The 25388-nt window shown below is 43.4% G+C and overlaps 1 protein-coding gene across 3 annotated transcripts in view; it reads left to right on the forward strand.

The window, feature by feature from the left end:
- The window catches only part of CALN1 (calneuron 1), a 440912-nt gene that overhangs the window by 406735 nt on the left and 8789 nt on the right, over positions 1 to 25388 (forward strand). For 2 of the 3 annotated variants that reach the window (XM_061209354.1, XM_061209355.1), the window contains one exon: positions 21140 to 21296. In XM_061209354.1, coding sequence (XP_061065337.1) covers positions 21140 to 21296 — 157 coding nt within the window. The remainder of the gene's footprint in view (positions 1 to 21139; positions 21297 to 25388) is intronic. The other variant, XM_061209356.1, reaches the window with a different exon arrangement.

Raw genomic sequence — 25388 nt, forward strand, 5'->3', positions numbered from 1 at the left:
TCTGCAGGTCAGAGCTAATGATATTTATTTTGCCATCTGAGTCACTGAGTCCATTTTCTCTTCTGTAAATCTTGTTCTTTACTGGTTCTCTTGTCCTTTCTGCTATGGCATTGTTAGATTCTTAAAATATTACTTCTTCTATATTAATCAGTTTTCTTCTAATCAACGAGTATGTGTATATATGAATACTATAGGGAACCACAAAGTAATTGCTAGGTAAAGTTTACTTTTATTTCCTGTAAATATTTTTCAAAAGTATGTTTTTCTCAGTCTCCAAAGTGCTTGGTTCTCCTGCAGTTTTTATGTCTTGAGTCTTTTTCATAGGTTGCAAACTTTGTCTGTGTTCATTTCCTCCCATACACCCATCCTTTGCATAAAGAAAGATGAATAATGGAAGAGAATTTTCCATAAAATAGTACAAGTCTCAGTAAGGCAGCAACATTTCTTTTTTTTATTTTACTGAAGTATAGTTGGTTTACACTATTGTGTTACTTTTTGCTGTACAGCAAAGTGATTCAGTTATACATATATATACATTCTTTTTCATATTCTTTTCCATTATGGTTTATCACAGGATATTGAATATAGTTCCCTGTACTATACAGTAGGACCTTGTTATTTATCCATTCCCTACATCATAGTTTGCATGTGCTAATCCCAAACTCCCAACCCATCCCTCCCCCACGCTCTCCCCCATGGCAACCACAAGTTTGTTCTCTGTCTGTGAGTCAGTTTCTGTTTCATAGATAAGTTCATTTGTGTCATATTTTAGATTCCACATCTAAGTGATATCATATGGTATTCGTCTTTCTCTTTCTGACTTACTTCACTTAGTATGATAATCTCTAGGTCCATCCATGTTGCTGCAAATGGTATTATTTCATTCTTTTTTATGGCTGAGTAGTATTCTGTTGTATATATGTGACACATCTCCTTTATTCATTCATCTGTTGATGGACATTTAAGTTGTTTCCATGTCTTGGCTATTGTGAATAGCAAGGCAGCAACATTTCTTGAGAGAGCCAAGAGCAAGGGCAAGTCCATTAATAGAAGTTCATCTCTGTGGGGCTGCTTCTCCAGAAGGGTAAAGCCAGTGAACCTGGGTCAACTTTCCATCTCTGTCTCTGTTGGACTTGACCTCCATTCCAGAGCCACATCCAGCTGCTTGGCCTTCTCCTTTGTGCTGCTTCCTGCTCCTATCATGTGGCGTCCCTTGCCCTTGGAAATTCCAAGCATGTCAATTAATGTTTCACAATGATGCTGTGCAACAAGTCACCCCAAAACGCAGTGACTTAGCAAGAAACACTGATACAGTTGTTCATGGGTCTGCAAGGCAGCTGAGGCTCAGCTGGGAGGCTCTGCTTCTAGTGCAAGTTGAGTTCAGGTCTGCCCCATGTGTGTTCATTCTGGGCCCAGGCAGCAGAAACTTGGGGAAAGTTTTCTCATTGACAAGTCATTGTATGAGAGAGCATTCCCAACTGCCTCTGCTCATGCCACACCCACTACCATCTCATTGGGCAAAGCAAGTCATGTGACCAAGTCTAACACCAAAGGGACAGGAATATTTTCCAGTCAATGGTAGAAATGGGGGGAGGGGTAAATATTTGCTCTGCAAGAATTCAAATTATAACATCCATCTCTTCTCCAATGTGATGATCCACAATTGCAAAAGAGCTTCAAATGGAATGTCCTTGGTCTATCCCATTGCTGCTCTGATGCCCTCACATCACCCAATCTGGTGCAGTTGGTGTGTTTCTTCCAGAATCCTTAGCCTCAACTCCCTAACTTCCTGGGCACGATCTTGATCTGCCTTTTTAAGTGCTTTTATGGCCTCAGTTTTCTCGTTACTATAAAATGTTTGTTTTTCTTTAACAATTAAATTTTCATAGGCAACAAATAAAATTTTTAAAAATGAGGCTGGGATGTATAACTGAATCCAATAAATGCAGCACTGTACAGCTTAGCCGTGCACTCACTTTGTGTCTGAGGGGCAATGCCACCTGCTATCTGTGTGATCTGTTTATTAAAAGGGAGAGGCCACAGCTTAACCACAGTCTGAGGTTGTAGTCTGCTTCCTAAGTTGGAAAGTTCTACCACTTACCCACGTGCCATGCTCGTGATCTGGTTACTAAAACAGAGAGTTGTAATTCCTAAGCACATGCCTTATTTGTGATCTGGTGAAACAAACAGAAGGAAGCATGACTTACCCAAGTGCCATATTGGTGATCTGGTTACTGAACACATGACTGTACAGCTTGACCACATTGTTACATTTGTGATCTGTTCCTAAAACAGAAGGCCAGGGGCTTAACCAAGTGTTACGTTTGTGGTCTGGTTAATAAAACAGAGTGCCATCCTACATTCCCACACACCATATTTGTATTCCAATTACTAAAACAAAGAGGCAAATGGCTTAACACAGTCTGCCTTTGTGATCTGGTTGATGAACAGAGGACCATGGGCCTAACCTTGGACTCCTGTCTGGTTGTTTCCTAGAGGAAAAAGGAGGTCTCTGAACTGTGTGGGGTTTCCTCTGGGAAACAAAATTGAATCAAGTATATTCTAATTAATTATGGGTTCTAAGAAAAAACCCACCTCGGTTACACATCTCAATCTCAGAACAAAGTATCTTAGTTCTCTTAATTTTTAACAATTGATGCTAATATTTCTATACCATGGAAGGGACACAGCCTTACACTGCCATTCTTTTCTCTCACTTCTACATACTCCTTTTGTTTCCTACTCTCCATTTAGCCTTGACCCATTTGATTTGGGTCTTCTGATTCTTTAGCCTCTATTTGGTCACCTTTTCTTTTCTTCATCCACTTTACATCCCATATTTTCCATTCTTTAGGTCTCTTAATTGTCACTAGATTTTATTCAATTCCTCTTCTTGCTTTAACGCTGCAATGTATTCAAGGCCCCTTTTGTTGAGTATTTCCATTTGCCAAGTGTTTCTCTTCATGCATGGGGGTTTTCCTCAATGCATTGGTTGTTTGACCTATTTCTGAAGACAATAGACATTCATTCTCTCATTTAACAAATATTGATCTAGGCTAACTTTTGCTAGGTACTGTGGAGATAAAACTGCCTACAGGTCAGGTCTATTCTAAAGGACCTTATAGTCTAGTGGACAAAGCAGAAACATCAGCAGGTGATTTCCGTACACTGTTGTCGGTGCCATGATAAAGTTAGGCATGAATAGCGAAAAGAGCATTCAACCTCACGGCACTCCAGAAGGCTGACTAGAGCAATGTCAAAGAAATTGAGGTCTAAAGGAGGAAGTTGGAGGACGACAAAGGGCAGAGAGGGTGTTCTGGACAGAGGGAATAGGCAAAAGCCCAGAGATGAAAGAATATCCAGTGCATATGGCAGCCTTGGAGGAGCTTAGGATGGTCGGCACGTGGAAGATTCAGGTGTAGGGGGTGGGGAGAGGCAGGACGGATGGCAAGGCCAGATGCTAGAAGCATGTGGGAAGTTGTGTCATATAGCTTGGACTCCATGATGAACGCACTAGCGGGTCATGGAAAGGTTTTCAGTAGGTCACTTGGCTTCTTGACCTTGTTTCAGAAGGGTCTCTAGACCCTAGGGTCGCAGTTCATGCAGACAGAATCAAGGTAAATCCAAACCTCATTCACTTGTCCAGCCTGAGAAGATCTACACTTTTTCATCTGTATTTGCAGTGGGTTGCTGTTTGGCTCTCCCTCCCACCCCAGCCCCATCAGAAATGGCTTTCCTCTCTCTGAAGATATTCACCAAGAATGAATTGTCTAGAGTCATGGGTGTAGTAAAAGGAATGTTCCTGAGTGAGACAAGTGATGCAATGATGTCTCAAACTATTGCTTTGCTGAAAGCCAGGTGGAGGCTGTCAGGAGAATCCTAAAAGCCTAAATGGCATTCTTCAAATGAGAAAGAAAAGCGGGTGTGCTCTGGCCACGAGGAACTTAAGTCTCTTCTCAGACAGAATTATGTGTTGGCCAATTTCAACCTCCAGCCTGGAGCAGACGTGGATACTGTGAGCCTAAAGACAGAGATGAGATTGGATATCCCATCATTAACAGCTATCAAAATTATGCCTTATATTCCTATTACCTTGCATTTTTCGTTAAAAAGATTTAACATTTCTTATTTGATTTGATACTCACAAAATCTCTCTGAGGTGGATAAAGCAGGTATTCTTCTTGCCATTTTTATTGTTATTCTCTCATTATTACTAGTCTTATTATTCTTTTTATTATTAATGTTATCTATTCAATGGATGAGGAAACAGAGTCCAAGCTATTAAGTGACCTAAGGACACTTAGATAGTGGCAGAACCTGTTTTAGATTGTGAGCCCTTGCACGTAAGACATTTCCATCAACCCCCTCGGCCAAATATTCTGAACCCCTTTCTGCATTTATTTTCATGATGGTGCAGATAACTCAGCTGATTAGCCTCATTTTCTGAAACTGCCGCCGTTGCCAACCAAGGTGTGAGGAAACGACTCTGGACGTGGCATCTGGGCATCAGTTGAGTCTTACATCTGTGATAACTAACCCGGTGACTCGGGTTCCACTTAACTTTTCACGTATGAGCCACAGCAAAACAAAGGGTTGGAGAATGAAAAGGTATGAAGAGAAAGGAACTGTGCCTTTTAGAATAAAAAGACCTTTATCCACATTGCAGCCCTATGACATAAATAACATTATCTCTATTTTTCATAGGGAAAACTGAGGAACAGAGAAGTTTAGTAGCTTTCACTGGGTCACGCAGCCTGTACATGACAGTGCCTACACAGAAACCAAGGTTATGGACCTTTTCTCAATTGATTCCTACTAAGGACACATGCATGCGTGCACAACACACACAGACAGACAGACAGACACACACACACACACACACACACACAGAGGCTTCTTCATTATGCCTTCCCCTTCAGTGAGATCTCTCTTGCATACTTGCCTTAACCCTGTCTCACATTAATAAAATGAACCAAATGGGCCCATCAGCACATCCTTTTAGATGTGCAAAGGGGAATTTCATATGTTTTTTAGTCTCAAGAGTTGCTGTGAGGACATGAATACTATTCCTATGCTCTCCTGCGTGTTTCCCATCTTTCCACTGCATCATCCTGAGACACCACAGACTCTGCAAACATCTCTCGGGGTTGGCTAGAGAGGGCTCCCTGTCGGGACCCTCTGCCTGTATCTCATGGGAACCAGCTCTTTGAGAAAGTGTTCACAATTTACCCTGTGCCCCCAGACTGCACGGTCCAGTAGCTGTGACACCCTCGCCCAACAAAGCACGGCGTACCCTGTGTCCAAACTCGCGAAAATGAGATGACTTCTTCCCAGACCTAAGTGAGCTCTTGGCAAAAATGCCTTTACTTTATAAACAAAAACCAAACGTAAACCTGTATTAGATTCTTGTTGCTGCTGTAACAAATGACCACACGCTTTGTGGCTTAAAACAATACAGATTTAATCTCCTAGAGCTCTGGAGATCAGATGTCGGAAATCAGTTTCACTGGGCTGAAATCAAGGTGTCGGCACGGCTGTGTCCTTTCTGCAGCCTCTGAGGGGAGACTCTGTTTCCCCATCATTTCCAGCTTCTGATGACCGCCTGCATTCCGTGGCTCGTGGCCCCTTCCTCCATCTTCAAGAGCGTCATTCCAGTCTCTGCTTCCTTCGTTAGGTTGCCTCTCCTCTTTAACCACATCGCCCTCTGCCTCCCTCTCAGAAGGACCCTGGTGATTACATTTAGGGCCCACCCAGATAATCCAGGGTGATCTCCACCCCACCCCCAAATCCTGCATCTCAAGGCCCTTCACTTAGTCACATCTGCAAAGTCCCTTTTATCATATAAAGGAACAGGTTTATAAATTCCTGGGATTAGTATGTGGGTATCTTTGGGGCCATTATTCAACCTACCACAAAACCCACTTCTAGGGCAGTAGAAATAACTCTGGAGCTCCCACAGGTTCACACTTGTGCACACAGACAGTTCATACCAAATCTAAAATCATATATCTCCTTGTCTTCTGCTACATTATTTAACCTCTCTGAACTCTGACATCTTTATCTGTAAAATGGGCATAGTGTAGGCTCCACCTCCTCAGTGCGTTAACCCCTGTGAGGTCACGTCTCTGATGTACCTGGCGCAGAAGAAGCTTGCCCTGCATCTAGCCTTTCCTCCTACCTGCTACCAGACAGGCCAGCTGGATGCTAAGCACTTGGTATCCAAATAGTCCATTCCTGGGGGATGTCCTTTCTCAGATCTGCAGCCAGAGGGCCCATCAGTGGGTACAGCTCCCTGGCAAGTTCTCTATATTACAGATCTTCATCTAGAAAGTCACTGCCAATTGAAATGCAGCCCCTGCTTACCCACACTGTAGTCAAACACATCTTCCGTGGAGCCGGGGCTCTGTGACAAGGCAACAGCCACATAAGAGTCCACGTGACCCTGGACTCTGGCTACAACGTATCAGTATGTGCATAGTTTCCTCCAGGGCTTGGAGACCAGTTCTTCATCTGAGCATCACTGATGTGGTTATCTCGGGTTCAGAGCCACGCTCTATAAGAAACATGGAGCTGGAAGTACCACCGCGACCTCCTGTGGGCTGAGCAGAAACACACGGAAATGAGAGCAGAGGGGGGACCAGCAGAAGCCCACCTTGTCTGTCGGGTGCTGGCCAGCAGTGGGGGGAAATGGGCCGCTTCAGCGTCCCCTCCAGCCTGCCCTGTGGTCGAGCACCCTTGAAGAGGAGCCGAAGGAGAATCACTGGCCGGAAGGGCTGGGGTCTGAGCTGCTTCAGGAGCAGAGACTGGGGAGGGGAACCTGCCGAGAGTGTTAGCCCCCTCCTGACGTCATTCAGAGTGGAGACTCTTTTCCAGAGGGCAAAGCTTGTCAGTGTCGGCCACAGACTCTGAGTCACATGTCTGCTCCATAGGGCTTGCCGGGAGTGGAAAATTCCTTCCAGGCTGTGGCAGTAAAACAGGTGCTAAATCTCAGTTTTGGCGTGATTGTGGGTTTTCATCTTTCTTCTGAGTCGCCACTGCATTCCAGGGGGCATTTGCAGAGGCTGAACCACGTGTCACGACCCAGTCCCTGACTTGAACTGATTCCTTGTGAGACTGAAGAGCACGGTGCTTTCCCTCCCTCTGTGTCGTCATGTCCCCCGTCCCAAGGGCGGGGACACCTGTGCGAGTCCAGATGGAGCCATCCCAGCCTGGCACCGACTGTTGTTCTTTCAGTGCCTTTACCAGCCTCCCATTTCTTTGCCCAACCTGTGCGTCTTGTCCAAGGCTCCAGGTGTGTCTGCCTCTTTGCTCATGGCGGGGAGGGGGACTCCTAACGCCTTGCATTTCAATCTCACTGTTTAATTCTTCGTGTGGGGAAAATCTTGGAGCCAGGAATGACTGCAGGAGTCTCTCTGGTTACACTGGTGTTGTCCGCACTTCACAACTGGGCACCACTGGCAGGCCGATGGCAAGACACACCCTTTGGGAGGGTCTCCTTCTTAGACAGGGGAAGCTGTGTTGCCCGTGGTGTGGAGCCAACCATGAAACGGAAGGCGCAGGCAGGAAGTTCTGTAGCTCTAATGACCTTGCGTGACCTTGCCACAATGATGCTCAGGGCACACTTAGAAGATGGCTATATTTTTATGCTGCACCCAGATAAATGGATGAGCCATGTGGATGGGACTCTGCCCGAGATCCTGTCCAAATGCTCCAGAGTATAGGGGTCACCACCGTGGCAAACTGTAACCAATTCCACCCCCTGGTTGGGAAGCTCTGACCCACTGACCTTCCCTGCAGCCCTCTTTCTCGGTGGCATGATGCCTTTTGATGATGGGCAGAGAAAAGGATAAACATGGGCTTGTTCCACTGCTTATTCAGCTCTTCCTTCTCTCAGAAGAGGAAGCAACTGTGTCATCAAAGTCATTTCAAATAATGGCCCCAAAGATACCCACATACTAATCCTTTCTGTGAAAGTTGAAATGAGTTTGGACTCACCTAAAAGCTGGTTGGGGAAGATGCGGCCTCCAGCTGGGCAGGTCTCGGCAGGAGGCAGGGACGGGGCCTGGGGGCCAAGACCTCAGAGAGCAGAGCACCCAGCAGAGAGCAGAGCAGAGAGCTCCGTCCTTCCAGCGGCCGGGCATTTCATCCCATCAAGGATTCAGGACTTGCCTGGAGACGCAGGCATCCCGGAGGTTCCTCTCGCAGAAGGGAAATGCATTCAATTTCCCTGCTCTTTCACATTGAAAAGATAGGCAATCTGATCATGGGAAGTTTCATTGCACTGGGAGCTCTTCCTGGCCTTCTCATGGGTTTGGTGGGGGAACACTGAGTGGGGAGAGAAGGCATAGGAAAGTCTTTGCTTTGGAACAAATGGAGAAGTCACATTTATTCATTCAGCAAACGTATGTCCTGCATCCAGCTGGGACCAGGCTCTGTAAAGAGGCTGGGTGTAAACACTGTGTAAGGTGCAGTGCATGCCCTCAGAGGCCTCATCCGCTGCTGGCAGAGGCCGATAAACAGACAAAAGTAACTCCCAGTGGAAGAGCAGCGGTAAAGAGATCTGGGAAGCCCGTGGCTCCAGTGCTGCCCCCATTTGAGCCCCCTGAACTGGTGGAGGGAGGGGGGTCTAGAGGGTCCAGCTTGCAGCCAATCCTGCATGCTCCTCCCTCTGAGTCCAACTAGGAGAGAGGACCCCCGAAAGGCCAGGGGAATCCTTTGACACCCCCATTGTTTACATCAATTCCCCAGAAGAGAAAAACAGAGGGGATCTTGAGAAAATGATCTTCTTTTTCTGTCGGAGCCACAGAGCTGCCTGACTTCTATGACCCATCACGGAAGGGTCATAGGCACCTATTTAGAGACTATAATTCCTGGAAAGCACAGCAGGAAGGCCTGCATGTTTTGCCACCATGGTGGGCAGCCATGTGCTGGGAGAAGGATCTTCTTTCTGGACCAGAACTTTATATGCCTTAGTTCAAACCTGACTGAACATCAGAATCCTCTGGAGGACTTGTTAAATACGGGTTCCTAGCACCCACCCCCAAAGCCTGTGATGCATCAGGTCTGGGATGGGGCTGGGATTTTGCATTTCCAGCTAGTTTCTGGGTGATACTGGTGCTGCTGGTCCAGGGAACACACTTTAGAATCACTGGGCTTGATGAATCAAGGATGAGCAGCCACCTTCCCACTTTAAGGGAACCAGGCTTCCTGAGCAAGAGATCATCTGTATCCACAAAGCGGGAGCTGAGGAATGGCTGTAGGAATTGTACGCTGAGCTCATGGACATGCACAGTGCCTGATGCCCAGCGAAAATCCCCACAACCAACTGGGCAATAGGACCCAGGAACATCCTAGCCACTCTCTCCTTTGGCAAGTCGCGCATTTGGGGTCTCGAGTTTCTCATTTATGTATTCGGAAACAGAAACAATAACAACTATAACATTGGATTAATTACAATTTAACAAGCCTAAGAAAAAGAATGCAGAGGGGCTTCCCTGGTGGCGCAGTGGTTGAGAGTCTGCCTGCCAATGCAGGGGACACGGGTTCGAGCCCTGGTCTGAGAAGATCCCACATGCCGCGGGGCAACTAGGCCCGTGAGCCACAACTACTGAGCCTGCGCGTCTGGAGCCTGTGCTCCGCAACAAGAGAGGCCGCGATAGTGAGAGGCCCGCGCACCGCGATGAAGAGTGGCCCCCGCTTGCCGCAACTAGAGAAAGCCCTCGCACAGAAACGAAGACCCAACACAGCCAAAAATAAAAATAAATAAATTAAAAAAAAAAAAAGAATGCAGAGGAGGAGCTAATCATGTGAGAATTGTAGGAGAGGCCTGTCTCATGTTCTTTAATATTTTAATCTTTAAAAGTGATGCAAGAGATTTTTAGATCCTTTTTTTTAAAAGCAACGACCATAACCAACTGGGACACAAAAGGAATGGGTAAATAAAATAATCATATAATACATAATACAATAAATAATATAAAGTAATAAGATTATGGAAGGAAACAAAATTACACTGCAGAATTAAAATCTTCTCCAGAGACAGTAGGAACAGAATTAACAGTGCAAAAAAAAAATGAGTAAATACAAAACAAAGTGATGAAAATTATTAGAGAAAAAATGAAAACTTTGGAAACAAAGAATAGAAATCTAAGAAGCATTCGTGTTCTGGAGAAAGGAACGTATTAGATAGAAGAGGAGAAAGACAAGAACCAAAGTGATTGTCAGGAAACAGGAGGCAGAAAATGACATTGGTGTAAAAATTAAAAGCCCCCTCACAAAATTCCAGCCAAGATTAATGCAAAAACATGTCGTTTAGCAGAGCATGGAAAACATTTTTTTAGTTTCATGGATAATGACATATTCCTACTAGTGTCCAGGAAGAAAAAAAAATGATCTTCAAAGTGAAAACTTAGGCCACCATCCAATCTGTTTTTGCTCCTCCCCCACAATAAACAACACTGGAACTGGAGAAGTTCCAATGGAGCTTGGAGGGGAAATTTTGTGCGATTCTAGAATTTTCTACCAAACTAAGTGTCTGTCATGGGATGTGGGGAACGGGGAAGTATCATCAGATTAGAAGAACTCAGAAAATGTAATGTTCACAAATGCTTCATTGTCAAACTATTTTTTTAAGTTTTGTAGCAGATAATTGGATGGAAGTCAGGTACTCAGGGTTGGAAGAGTCATAGAAAAATGGAACTGAGCATTGAAGTCAATTAAATACAATGAAATAGCAGTAGCTGTTATAAATGTTACAAAATTAAACGCAGAAGCCAAATACTGTTCTAGAACAAGATGCAAATAGTAGAAAACGTGTCATGATAAATCTCAAATTAAACTTACGAAGACTATAAAGTGTCAGGTAAGAGATAGGAACATGAAGGTTTATAAATTTTCTTATCATATGTAAGGAAAGATGAGAAAATGCAGTTTAATTTCTTGAGTTTGATAATATAAGAAATTATGGCTTAAGTAATGCAGTTGATAAATGGAAAGATATCCACCACTATAATCAAAACTAGGACAACTGTAGGGTTTTCTTTTTTCAAAAGACAAAAGGCAAGGAAAACATAAGGAAGGTCTGAAGGCTAGAAAGCAGGAGATGAACTAACAAAAGTACAGCCAAACATGTTTATAACAATATATGAAAATGTAACTAGACTCCACCATTGGGAGGCAAAGAATCTCCCGTCAGATTTTTTAAAAATCCAACTCTATTCTCTTTGTAAGAAATGTACATTCTCTTTATGAGACATACCTTTTTTTGACGTTTTTAAAAAACTTTTATTGAAATATAGTTGATTTACAGTGTTGTGTTAGTTTCAGATGTACAGCAAAGTGATTCAGTTATGTGTGAGTATATATATGTATGTATATATACATATATATAAAATGTGTATATATCATATATATATTCTTTTTTAGATTATTTTCTGTTATAGGTTATTACAAGATATTGAGTATAGTTCTCTGTGCTATACAGTAGGTCCTTTTTGGTTATTTATTTTATATATAGTAGCGTATATATTTTACTCCCCAAATCCTAATTTATCCCTCCCAAGAGACATACCTTTTTAAAGAGACATGTGTATAATATAACACAGAAAGTTTAAAAACCAAAGGAGAGATGTTTAATGGAAAATGCACACAGAAAGAAAGCAAGCATAGCCATATTGATATATAAACAGATTTTTTTTCCAATAGAAGGCACTTAAATATTTTTTAATGACAGATTGTGTATATTGATAACAACACGCAGTACAATTCTCTACCCATTTCCAATGTGTGGGTTTTTTCCCCACACCACCAAGCAATTCTCCATCACCAGCTGGGTGTTCTACAGTTCAACTCAATTTTGACACTCTCTACCTAGAGACAATATCAGATCCCAGAAGTTAAGGGCTTGAGCGCACAAGACTGCCCCCGACGCCACCACCTCAGATGCCAATCACAAGTCCAGCTTCTCACCTGTGCTTCTGATTGGCCTGTAAATCGAAGGTTCCCACAACCCACCCCTTGGGTTCTATGAATTTGCTAGAGCAGCTCACAGAGCTCAGGAAATCCGTTTACTTACTAGATCACCAGTTTATTACAAGGCTATTAAAGGATACAAATCAATGGCTAGATACATAGGGCGAGATCCCAAACAAAGAAACATCTGTCCTCATGGAGGTGGGGGCCTGGCATGGCAGCACATGGATGCATACTGGTTCACTCACCCAGAAGCTCTCTAAACCCCCTCCTTCTGGGTTTTTATGGAGGCTTCACGACATAGCCATGGTTGATTAAATTATTGGCCATGAGTGATTGATTCAACCTCCAGCCCCTCTCTCCTCCCTGGATAACAGGGGATGAGACTGAAAGTTCCAACCCTCTATTCATGACTGATTCCTCTGGTGACCATCTCCTCCATCTTTAGAGGATTTCCAAAAGTCACCTCATTAACATAAACTCCGTTGTGGATGAAAGGGGCTTGTTATGAATAATGAGACGCCCATTTATGGCTCTGATGTGATTTCAGGAACTGAGGACAAGAGACCAAATATGACAAAGATGCTCTACAGCTTTTATCACTTAAGAAATTCCAAGGGTTTGGGGAGATGTGAGCCAGGAACAATGGACGGAAGACCAAAATATACACTTATTATAACTCCTAATATCACACATACCTTACCCATTCTGTAAGGGAGGCTGCCCATCCGTTTATCTTGATATCCTCCCAGTGCCTTTCCTGGGCTTTTTCATACTCAATACACTCTTCCCAGGTGTTACTATCTTTTCTGATGACTTTTATTATCATCAGTATGCAAATGACTTCCAGGTCATTAGCCCATATTTGTACATCCTACTGCCTCCTGGGCTGTTCTGTTGGGCTGTACCTCCGGAACCGCCAATGCACACATCCACAATTTCACGTCACCTTTCTCTCCAAGCCTTTTCTTCCTCTGTTCCCATTCGGCTGAGCGTAAAACCCAGGTGTGATCCTGATTGGTTCACTGAGCTTCACCCTCCACACACGAGTCATCTTGTCCAACTGTCTCTTACATGGCTCTTGAATGCTCTCTGTCGCCACGGTCCACAGTTAAAAAATGATTAAAGAAGACAATTTTGGTCATATCAGCAAACTTTATTTAACATTTCATGAAGCGGACAGGCTCCATTCCGAGAACTGCAAAATGGGGTAGAAGGCAGGAAGCTTTTATAGGATAAAGAATAAAGAACAAAGAAGAGAAAAAACAGAAAATATTTGATTGGCTGGGGTCACAAGGTCACCCTTGTTTGGCGTGAGAAAGCCCGGAGTTGGGTTGGCATTTGGGAGTTGGCCGACTGGACATACGGTGTTTCTGGTCAAGAGGAGTGTTTACAGGGACATGAAAGTTATCTAGGTTTTGGTTTGCTGGCGTGACACCCCGGGGCAGAATTGGCTTCATCTTGGCCCTGGCAGGCTATTTCAACACGACCGTAGTTTCTAAACCTGTTATTTCAATAGCCTTCCCTCCGGTCATCTTGCAGCTTTTGCCAGCAAAGGGTAATTTTTCTCAGACTCAATCGTGATGAAGTAAGTTCTCTGTTGAAAATCCTTTCGTGGCACCCCATCCTACCCAAAAGGTAAAACTAAGCTCCATTCCTCAAAAAATTAAGCATAGAATTACCATTGATTTGGCAATTCCAATTCTAGGTATATACCCCAAAAAACGGAAAACAGGGACACAGCAGATGCTTGTACACTTACATTCATAGCAGTAACAGCCACAAGGCAGAAGCAATACCAGTATTCAGGGATGGATACATAGAAAAACAAAGCATACATACGATGGAATATTGTTCAGCCTCAAAGAGGAATAAACACTACGACATTGATGATCCTTGCAGACATGACCCAAGCAAAATTAACCAGTCACAAAAGGACAAATACTGTACGTTCCACTTCCACGAGGGACCTAGAGCAGTCAAATTCACATTTGGCTATTTACAGAACGTAGAATGGTGACTGCCAGAGCCTGGGGGCGGGGCGGGGGTGGGGGGATGGGGAGATCGTGTTTAATGGGTGAGGAGTTTCAGCTGGGGAAGATAAAAAAAGCTCTGGAGAATGCCCGTGGTGATGGCTGCACAACAATGTGAATTGTACTTAATGCCACTGAACTGGACCCTTAGAAATGGATAAAATGATAAATGTATGTTATGTATATTCTACCACAATAAAAAAGTAAAAGCAAACAAGCAAAACACAACCAAGCTGTGGATGGACCTTGAGATTATCCTAGTAAGTGAAGCAAGTCAGACAGAGAAAGGCAAGTATGATATCACTTATATGTGGAATCTTAAAAAAAAAAAAAATGACACAAATGAACTTATTTACAAAACAGAAACAGACTCACAGACATAGAAAACAAATTTATGGTTACCAAAGGGGAAAGAGGAGGGGGAGGGATATATTAGGAATCTGGGATTCACAGAGGCACACTACTATATATAAAATAAACAACAAGGACCTACTGCATAGCACGGGGAACTATATTCAATATCTTGTAATACCCTATAATGAAAAAGAACCTGAAAAAGAATATATAGATATATATAACTGAATCACTTTGCTGTACACCTGAAACTAACACAACATTGTAAAGCAACTCTACTCCAATAAACACAACAACCACCACCACCAAGCTCCTCTCCATGGCCTTTATTGACTAGCACCCCGCCCACAGCTCTCATCTCATCCCCGACCACCTTCTGCTCCAAGTCCTCAGAAGAACTCAACACATGGCTGTTTGATGGACCTGTGAGCTTTTACATTCCCCAGGGGTTTCCAAGCCATCCTGGGTGGCCCTTATCACAGCGAGTTATCCCACTGAATTAAAATCACTCATTTGCTTGTCTTTTGAAAGCAATCAACATCTCGCTTACCTTTGTGTCTCCATCACAGTGTCTGGTGTGGAGTCAGCCTCAATAACCATTTGTTGAATTAGGAAATCAATCTTTTTGCTATAAAGGATAGCCTCGTTTAAAAAATATTAGGACTAAAAGAACAATTTGTGGAGATGCAACTCTTTTCCACAGACTGCAGTGTGTTCTCATGGTCTTTGACACATCAAGCCATCCCCAGAAAATAAGGTTATACAAGATACAGATGATAATTATAAGACTACGTAATATAATTAATAAGGATAACTATGTGTAATTGACTCTACAGAGATTTTACCATAATGGAAGACTCCTTAGGTTCCTAAAAATAGCAGCTGTACAGGCTAAAGTGGCTCTTTAACCAAGATTCACTAAAAACAGAATAAAACAACAAAAATCAAACCTAGAAGAAAGAAAAACAAATAGGGTTAAAAATACCAAATGGGATAGAAGAAGCATTGAGAGAAATTTAAAATTGTGGAACTGTTGTGCATAGTTACGTGCTAACAGTGATGAAAATCTTTTGGCTGGTTTTCTGAAAAAGGAAGTGATTTCAAAATTGACTCAAGAAAAATTTAAAAGCTCAATGGATTGATCACCATGGAAGAAATACTTGTTGGCATTGTGCTCATATTGTTTTATAGTGATTTCTTTCAAACTTGTAAAAGACAGCTCTATTCTGACAATGCAGAAAACATGGAATTCTACTCAACTGATTTTGCTTAAGTATTAATATCCTCACATTAAAACATGACCCAGAGAACCAAATAAAAGGAAAACTATAGATTTCTGGAATCTCCATTTTTCCTTCTCTTTTTACAGCCCCTGACTAGTTCTGTTCACCTAATATCTGAATTTCAGCAAATTCTCAGCTGGTGAGAGTTTTTCCAGGTACTCTGGTCCTTCAAATTGGTCTTCCAGGAAATGGTTACTCATTTTCTCAGAGTCTCTTTGATTTTGTCATTCTTTGTCTCTAACCATGGCAGAGGGGCCCCAGATTTCCCATCTGTGAGGTCCATCACCCTCACCATGCATTTTGCCAGGCTTCTCTCGATATCCAGGCTAATAACCACATGATCTCCTATCAAATCTAGAGGGAGATTATGTCATGGGTCAACCCTAAGTGTCTCGGAATTCACTTTCATAGTCAATTAAACTGTGATGCAGAAAACAAGTCCACTTTACACACACACACTCCCCCTTCAATTATTCTTACTCATATAAATGGCTTTGAACTTGAGTCATTTAGGTTTCCAGCAAGTTCCAGTAACCCAATTTAATTTGTCAGAACAAGGGGCATATTGAAAGCCAGGTAGGAATTGCTTTACAAAGAAAGCAGGGGAAAAAAAAAGTCTCAAACTTCCTTTCACCATGATCCAGACTAACTTAAAACATTGATTTCTGTATTCAGTTTTGGGTGAGTTATACTGCAGAAATCCCAAAGTCTTAGTGGCTAATAACCAGGGTTTATTTCTCACTCAAATTACATGCCCTTCGTGGATTAGCTCCATGTTGCATTCAGTCTGGGACCCAGGATGAAGGAACGGCCCATATTTAGTGTGTTTTTGTGGCAGAAGAAAAAGAGAAATGGCAGAACACATGGATAACTTTGAGACTTCTCCTTGGAATTCCATCACTTTCATATAGATCACTTTCACCCTCGTTCAATTGGCCAAAGCCTGGTGCTAATGGGCAGGGAGATATAATCCTCTCACAGGAAGGGGAAAGAAATCATTGGAAATAATATAACCCATTACAGCCCACACTCTTGCTCATAAATATTTATTTCCCTCCCTTCAGCCACAAAATATACTCATCCCCTCCCCAAGGGAGACACTCAAAAGTCCCATCCAATGACAACAGAAGACAAGATCTAGAATCTCAAGATGTACATCAAATCTGCGTGTGACTTCTCTTGATCTGGAGACATATGAACTGCAAAGTCAAATTACCCCCCTGCATCCACCCTGTCCCCCCAACACACACTCAATTTATAGTAGTGGAACGGGGTCAGGTTAACCACCAAAAATATTCCCATCCAGAAAGCAAACAATGGAACACGCATAGCAGTCCAACTCTCGGAGCAATTCTGAAATCCTGTTGAACAGACCTTGAGGTGAGGTATGTTCCTCGATTAGACCCTAATTGTGTTTCCTGGAAATGGCGCTTGATGTCGTTGCATGATTTCATCACCATCTGGGAGATCCATCCTTTTCCACTTGTTCTCTTTGTACTCACCTGATGAGGGTGAAACTGCACTCCTTCTCAGATGGGACTCGAACCCATGGGCTGGGACTTGAATCCACGATCCCTGACTACAAGGGGACTCGAACCCACTGTCTTTTTTTTTTTTTTAACATCTTTATTGGAGTATAATTGCTTTACAATGGTGTGTTAGTTTCTGCTTTATAACAAAGTGAATCAGTTACACATATACATATATCCCCATATCTCCTCCCCCTTTCGTCTCCCTCCCACCCTCCCTATCCCACCCTTCTAGCTGGTCACAAAGCACCCAGCTGATCTCCCTGTGCTATGCGACTGCTTCCCACTAGCCATCTATTTTACATTTGGTAGTGTATATATATCCATATATACACTACCACTCTCCCACTTTGTCCCAGATTACCCTTCCCCCTCCCCGTGTCCTCAAGTCCATTCTCTAGTAAGTCTGTGTCTTTATTCCCATCTTGCCCCTAGGTTCTTCATGACCTCTTTTTTTTTTTTTTTTTTTTTTAGATTCCATATATATGTATTAGCATACGGTATTTGTTTTTCTCTTTCTGACTTACTTCACTCTGTATGACAGATTCCAGGTCCATCCACCTCACTAAAAATAACTCAGTTTCGTTTCTTTTTATGGCCGAGTAATATTCCATTGTATATATGTGCCACATCTTCTTTAGCCATTCATCTGTGGGTGGACACAGGTTGCTTCCATGTCCTGGCTATCGTAAACAGAGCTGCAATGAATATTTTGGTACATGACTCTTTTTGAATTATGGTTTTCTCAGGGTATATGCCCAGTAGTGGGATTGCTGGGTCGTATGGTAGTTCTATTTTTAGTTTTTTAAGGAACCTCCATACTGTTCTCCATAGTGGCTGTATCAATTTACATTCCCACCAACAGTGCAAGAGGGTTTCCTTTTCTCCACACCTTCTCCAGCATTTATTGTTTGTAGACTTTTTGATGATGGCTGTCTTTTGATTAAAACCACTCACCTGGTGTCAGGACTTACTGAAGCTCAGGTTCTTTTGTCTCATCACAGAAAGAACTCAGTGTGAGGCAAAGCGGCAGGCCAAGAGTGAGTTTATCAGCATAGGACGCTTGTGAGAGATACAAGTGGGCTGGCAAGGGAACACAGCCCTGCGAACAAAGAGGGCTACATTTTTATAATCAAATAAAAAGTGGGGAGGAGAGAAGACCACCTCTTCCTCATTCTTGGGCAGATGTCATGGTGCTATTTAGATCATATATATATTAGCAAAAGGGTGGTAACATATACTAAAATATGGTCATTTATCTCAGGTTTTGGTATAATGTCCCCTTTCACCTGTATTTCTGTCTTGGCCACATGCAGAAATGCTACTCTTCAAGGACTCTTAACTCGTTGAGTTCATGTAACAGGATTCACATCCCATATCTATTGTCTTGTGTTTTAAATATCAGGGTTTGTGGCTTGAGTGTGTCTGGCACTTGGATGCACCTGGTCTTCTTTCAAGGTAGAGTAGATTGTTGCTAGGTTACTGGATTCTTTTCTTGAGTGGTTATTAGCTTACAACAGTCTCCCAAACTCCCTTAAAATTCCTTTTCTGTCTTAATCCCCTAGTGAGATTTCTAAACTGACTATTTAATTATCCTACTCTATACCTCTCAAGGGTATTGGAAAATGTACCCTTCTTGGGGCCTCTGTAACTTATCCTCAAAGTGGCTTGTGCCCAGAGAAGGTTGGGAGCCCAAAGATGATTTTAAGTTTTGAACAGTCATAGCCCTTTAGTCCCAGGCTGTTTGCTCTTGGCTCTCTCAAAAAGTTAGTCATTTTAAAAAATCTATTTAACTCCAACTGGTTTCTGCTAATAGCCACATCCACAATTATTTTTGAGACATACCTCTCTCTAAATGTAATGACCAGCTTTCTGGGAGAGCCACCTAACATATTCAGAGATTTTAACAAGGGACATTTTGATTTGTTTTAATAGGCTTGGATTGTTATTTATAGCATTTCTCAATTTTATCTCTTCCTAGTAGAAGATGAGAAACAATTGCTTCTTTCAACCCTGCAAGACCAGAAATTTTGGGGTTGTCTCTATTCCTGGCTTGCAAAACGATCAATTCTTTCCTGAGTTCATCACCTTTTTTTCAAATTGAGTATAATTAAAATATAACATTATATCAGTTTCCTATGTATAAGATAATGATTTGAAATTTGTGTATACTGTGAAATGGTCACCACAAGAGGTCTAGTTAACATCCATCACCACACATAGTTACACATTTTTTGTGTGTGAGGAGAACTTTTATGATCTATTCTCTTAGCAACTTTCAAATACACAATACAATGTTATTAACTATAGTCACCATGCTGGATATTACATCTGCAGGACTTATTTTACAACTGGAAGTTTGTACCTTTTGACCCCCTTCACCCATTTCACCCACTCCCCATCTCCCTGCCTCTGGAAACTACCCATCTGTTCTCTGGATCCGTGAATACGGGTTGGTTTGTTGGTTGGTTTGTGGATTACGCACGTAAGTGAAATCATACAGTATTTGTCTTTCTCTGTCTGATTTAGTTCACTCTGAGCTCATCTTTTTCTTGTAGATGAGCAACCAATTGCAACCAGAGCCTGCTGTGTCCCAAACTTTTTACCTAAAGCTACAAACCCATTCAATGTGTATCTGCCCTCTGAGTTATCACAGGCAACAACTTTACCAAATGTTTTGCTGCTGCATAACATGGGTTGTTATCTTTCCAGCCTCCAATAACAGTTTTCTTATTTTCCTGGCCCTGGAATCCATACAACATCTTTTGTTATGGTAGCTTTTCATTTCTATGTACTAATTTCTATATTGTTGACTTAAACCAAGTTATACCAAATCTCTGTGGCTACAACGAAGGGCATTTGTTACTCCCATTAGTTTTCCTTTTTGGGCTATCTTCTCCACTTTATCCTCATTCTGGGACCCCAACAGAAGGAACAGCCTCTTTGTAGGACAGAAGGAAAAGGACACAGGCTAGAACCACACAATGGCTCTTAAAGATTTTAATCAATGTGACCTATGTTAGTTCTACTCACATTTCATTGGCCAGGAAAGTGACATGACCAAATCTGATAGAAATGGAGTGGAAAAGTAAATCTTGTCCCTTTTAGCGGAAGAACATAAGTGGAAACGCTACACCTTTTTTCAGCTGTTCTTCCTCATAAACATGGCTTGGAACGTGCATTTTATCTTGTTAGAGCAAGATACATGCTGGCTTCTTGGAAGATTTAAAACTTTCTAGAGACATATGCATTGTCTGAAGTGTGACACACTCCAAAGTACATGAGGTGTGGAGGGGTGACAGCAGATGGCTGGATGAGTAGGAAACCAAACTAGCAGGTGGCATCTTTTTCTCCAAGATTCTCTACTGAGAGGGTAATCACATTCCCTGAATTCCGGAGAAGTTCCTGCAAGTTCACAAGTGTGCTTGGAGCTGAGCGTGGCAGGAAACTGCTCATCTGATGTCTTGAAAAGCTGGGACAAATCTCTGTAGGAAGGCTTAGGGCTTGCTAGTCATGCCCCAAGCCGAGTTCTCACCCCCAAGTGCCCCAGACCCTCTCACTCCTCTCTTTTTTTTGTAAATTGATTGATTGATTGATTTTTGGCTGCGTTGGGTCTTCGTTGCTGCGCGCGGGCTTTCTCTAGTTGCAGCGAGTGGGGTCTACTCTTCGTTGTGGTGCACGGGCTTCTCATTGTGGTGGCTTCTCTTGTTGCGGGGCACGGGCTCTAGACGTGTGGGCTTCAGTTGTTGTGGCACACTGGCTCAGTAGTTGTGGGTCGCGGGCTTAGTAGTTGTGGCTCACGGGCTGTAGAGCGCAGGCTCAGTAGTTGTGGCGCATGGGTTTAGTTGCTCCGCGGCACGTGGAATCTTCCCGGACCAGGGCTCGAACCCAAGTCCCCTGCACTGGCAGGCGGATTCTTAACCACTGTGCCACCAGGGAAGTCCCCGCTCACTCCTCTTTATCTCCACAGTTCGACATGCAGAGGATAACTCTGGAAGAGCTGAAGCACATCCTCTATCACGCCTTCCGGGACCACTTAACGATGAAGGACATTGAGAACATCATCATCAACGAGGAAGAGAGCCTGAATGAGACCTCGGGGAACTGCCAGACAGAGTTTGAGGGCGGTAGGTACCTCTGCTTCTGCTCTCTGCCTGGTCTGGGATAGGCCAGCCCTTCCACATCCTCTGTATGAAAAATGTGTTTACAGTCTCTTGGGCCGAAGTGGCCTTGGACGGAAGCCACAAATCCAGGACCGAGGTTAAAAGATCCTTTTTGCCAAGATGTAGTAGGTTTCTTTTTTTTCTATTTTTTTCCCCCAACTCTGCATTTTTGCAAGACCTGTATTGACCCTTCCTTCCTCCGGTGACCCTGGGGTCTGTGACTTGATGAGTGGCTTTGTGGTGTGGGTCTTTATTTAGTGGGGGCTGCGTGGGGTGATGTAAGGAGCCTGTTTGAGCTGTCCGCAAACCCGGATCAAGTCCAGTGGCTAATTGTGTGACCTTGGGCAAGGGGTGTATCTTCTCTGAATGAGTTTCCTCACCTATAAACATCAGGATAATTACACCTACTTCACAGGATCCTTAGGAATGAATTACCTCTATTCTATGCTCTCTGAATACACTGGCCAACAAAAGCCCTGCTCATGAAAAAACTCTCATGAACTTCACCAAGAAAATAAGGTTCTCCTGGGGCCAAAAAAGAGACCCATGAGAGGTCATTTTTCTTGGACTCACGAAAGAAAGCTTAAAAAAAAGGCTACCTTATTCCCTAATCAGTAGAGAGTTCCAGGGAAGTTAAATAATCGAATCCCTCTTTCCAACTTTGAAAATCAGAGCTGCTTTAACAGCTCTGATGTACAGAAGTTTTTTTAATTACCTTAAAACAGCATAGCAGGCTACGGGCAATTTTTAACTTATTGAAGGTTGAGACTTTTTTAAAAGGTCTACTATTTTTTTCGGTTCTTTTTTTCTGAACACTACATACAACAAGCCAATGTGTACAGATGGTAAGCTGTCACATAGACAACAGAATGGAATTTGGTTCTTTGGTTTTGGAGCTGCTGTGTTAGAACCAGCCGAGGCCCACGACAGGCAGACAACATGGGGCTGAGCTTGTCTAGGTGGACACAGTGGTACATCCAGACCTGGGCACCCGTGGGCCCTGTGAGGGCTGAACTGCTACAGGAAACGGGAGGTGGCTTATACCCCGAGGTGACAAAATTAACTCAAGTCAGGGAAATAGGGAGTGGTGGGATTGGGGTAAACTTGACAGCAATGCCTCCTTGTAAAGGCGTTCACAGTGAAAATTTTCAGAAGTGCTGTGTACAGCAAACAAAACCCAGCTGTGGTCCAGAAGGTGCCTTGGTTGCCCTGCTTGGGACTTGGACCATAGCATCAATGTCTGCGTTTGGAGTTGGAGCCACACGGACCACACAAGGGCGGGAAGGTCACAGCCGATGCCGTCTACAGCCGGGCAGGCAGGGGAATTGGGAGGACGAAGACGGGTGAAGAGGGCAGGGATTGGATTAAAATTCGGGAAAACAGAAGGCCTGGCTTCTCCGTTCCATCTTGATTTTAGCTGACAGACTCAGTGCTCAAACAGTAGAAGTATTTGGGAGCTCTGGTCGCCCTGCTGTCAGACACACTCTTGAAATGAGTAGGAAGAGTATTTCTGAGCACTGCATTTTCCACAAGAACCTATGTTCATGGATTGGTGCTTTATTCAGAGAAATGTCACAAGTCTTAGTAATTTCAGAAAGGTCAGACTGCCCTGGGAAATAGTCTGAACTCTAAGCACTGTCTTTTTATTACTCAAAAGCTCATCTATTAATAAAATAAATAGCTGACTTAGGGGTTTCCAAATAGAAGTCTTCCTGGGTCTGCTTTAATGATTAGTACATATAACATTAGCAACACTTACTGTTTGGGGGTGATTGATAAGGGCCAGGCACTGTGCTTTAAAATTCATGATCTTATTTAATAAAAGGAATATTATTTGTAATTCACACCTTGATTTCTTGAATGACCTCTGTGATCTTGATTACATAATCCCTTTTACATATTTTCATGTCAGAGAGGGTTTCCCATCTCGGATATGACCAAAGTCACCAGTGCATGTATTTTAATGCCCACAGCTCTCTCCAGATTCAGGAAAGGGGTTCCCTGATTTTACTCAAGACAAAGGAGTCTGGGAAGAGATGGACGCACAGATAAGAATTCACCCTGGTGCCCTAGGACTGAGAGAGTCCATTTGAGACCTTGTGGTGACCTTGGCCTTCTCCCTTCCATCTTTCCCCCATGCCTGCTGCCCACAAACAGGGACCTGCTGGCAGTTTGAGCCTCTCCCTGCTTCTACCGAAGTCTGATGGCGTAGTTGCATGGCTTGTGCTTCCTAAGTCTTCTCGGCCTCCAGCTGTTTGGGCCTCCCCATCGCCCCAGCGATCACCTCCTTCCGGTCTGCTCTCGCCCTTGACCCAGGCTGCACCCTCGCCTGTCCAGCCACTTCAGCCAAGGCCTCGCTGACATTTCAGAATCCCCCTCCCACCTGTCAGCGGGCACCATCCCACATCTTGGTAAATCCAGCATCTAACTCTGCAGGGACAAGGTGATTGCCTTTCTTAATTTCAATGATGGAACTTTTTTTTCTTTTTTTTGGCCGCGCACCACGAGGCATGCGGGATCTTAGTTCTCCGACCAGGGATCAAACCCACCCCCCCTGCAGTGGAAGTGCGGAGTCTTAACCATTGGACCACCAGGGAAGTCCCAGCAATGGAACTCTTATCTCTCCAAATTTTATCTTCTCTGCAACCCCAAATGACCGATGCAGGGACGGGAGCTGGGACATTTCCCCCAGGCCCCAGAGCCCCCCCCAGGCCACCTCCACTCTTTCTGCTTCCCACTCAGGAAGCTCTCTCCCGCTCTTCTGAGAGCTTTGCTGCAGCAAATATGTTCCCAGGCTGATTAGCTCGCCCGTAAAGCTGGGTGATCCATGGCGCTTGGAAATTCTGCCCTATTTGGTGTCAGAGGAAGGAATCAAGAGGAAGGTGTCAGAGGAAGGAATCAAGGAAGGAATCAAGGTGTAAGGACCTATTACACCTAAAGATGTAAGAAGTCTTTGCCTTAAAAAAGTGAAAGGGCACATCGGTCTCTGAGCAAAGAAGGAGGAGATAGTCAGTGAAACAGGCATTTTGTAGCAGAGTCAGAATTTGAAGAAGCCCACGTCAGATGTCTTTGAGTTCAGCAAAGCTGGAGCTTCTGGAGTGAGGAAAAGGTTTGAAAATGCTGCAGTGTGTGTCCGTTAGAAATTAACAGGAGGGCTTCCAAAGGCCATCTGCATCATTTTATGTCAACGATTGTATTTTTCACTTTTATAAATCTTGGGTCTGATGCTTTCACAAAGGTGTTCGGATTCTGTCCATTAAGTCAGGAAGTATTGATTATTCCTTCCACATGAATGGAAGAATAAAGAACAGAGAAATAGGCCAGGGGTCCAAAGGGTGTGGTACCCCTGATGGGAGAGGTTTGAGGGGTTTTTTGTCCTCTTTTTAGTTTTCATTTTGCCTTGATTTTGTTTTAGTTATTGGATTTTTAGGTCAATACAAACAACACGCACACACACACATACACAGAACCCCTCACACAGTCTGATCTGCCTAATCTTTATGGTACGTAGGGCTCTCTGATCATAGGTAACCATTACTTTTCCCATCTTCTCCCAAGGAAAGGACAAGAGGGAATAGGATGAAATTCCAAGTTACATGTAAGGAAAGTTTTCCTGACTTCTTCAGGAAGTCCTGAATTGGGGTGTCACACCATGGATAGAACCCACTTTCCTAGAGCACCAAAAAAAGTCACCTACAGAAGCCCCTGGGAAGACAGAGAAGAGACTAGAATCTAGAAGAATCTAATGCAAGGATTCTGAAGTGGACTTTTCCTTCATTCACACCTGGTTTCCAAGTGGAAAATCATCAACTTGAGTCAGACACTTGACCAGGTGTCACCCATGTGCTGGGTGCTTTGGGCAAGAGGTCACTTAACCCCACTCAATTCAGGGGCTCTCTGGTATTACCCACTGGTGGGCAGCCTATGTGTCCCCAGTCCAATGAGAATATTTCACTAAAAGTTGGACTTCCAGACCCTTCCAATCCCTCAGACATTTTTTTAAAGTCCTTTACTAAGATAGATAGATTATGCTTGATGTACTAATGTCTTATCAAA

This window comes from Eubalaena glacialis, chromosome 13, assembly GCF_028564815.1.
Source record: "Eubalaena glacialis isolate mEubGla1 chromosome 13, mEubGla1.1.hap2.+ XY, whole genome shotgun sequence".
Classification (NCBI taxonomy): domain Eukaryota; kingdom Metazoa; phylum Chordata; class Mammalia; order Artiodactyla; family Balaenidae; genus Eubalaena; species Eubalaena glacialis.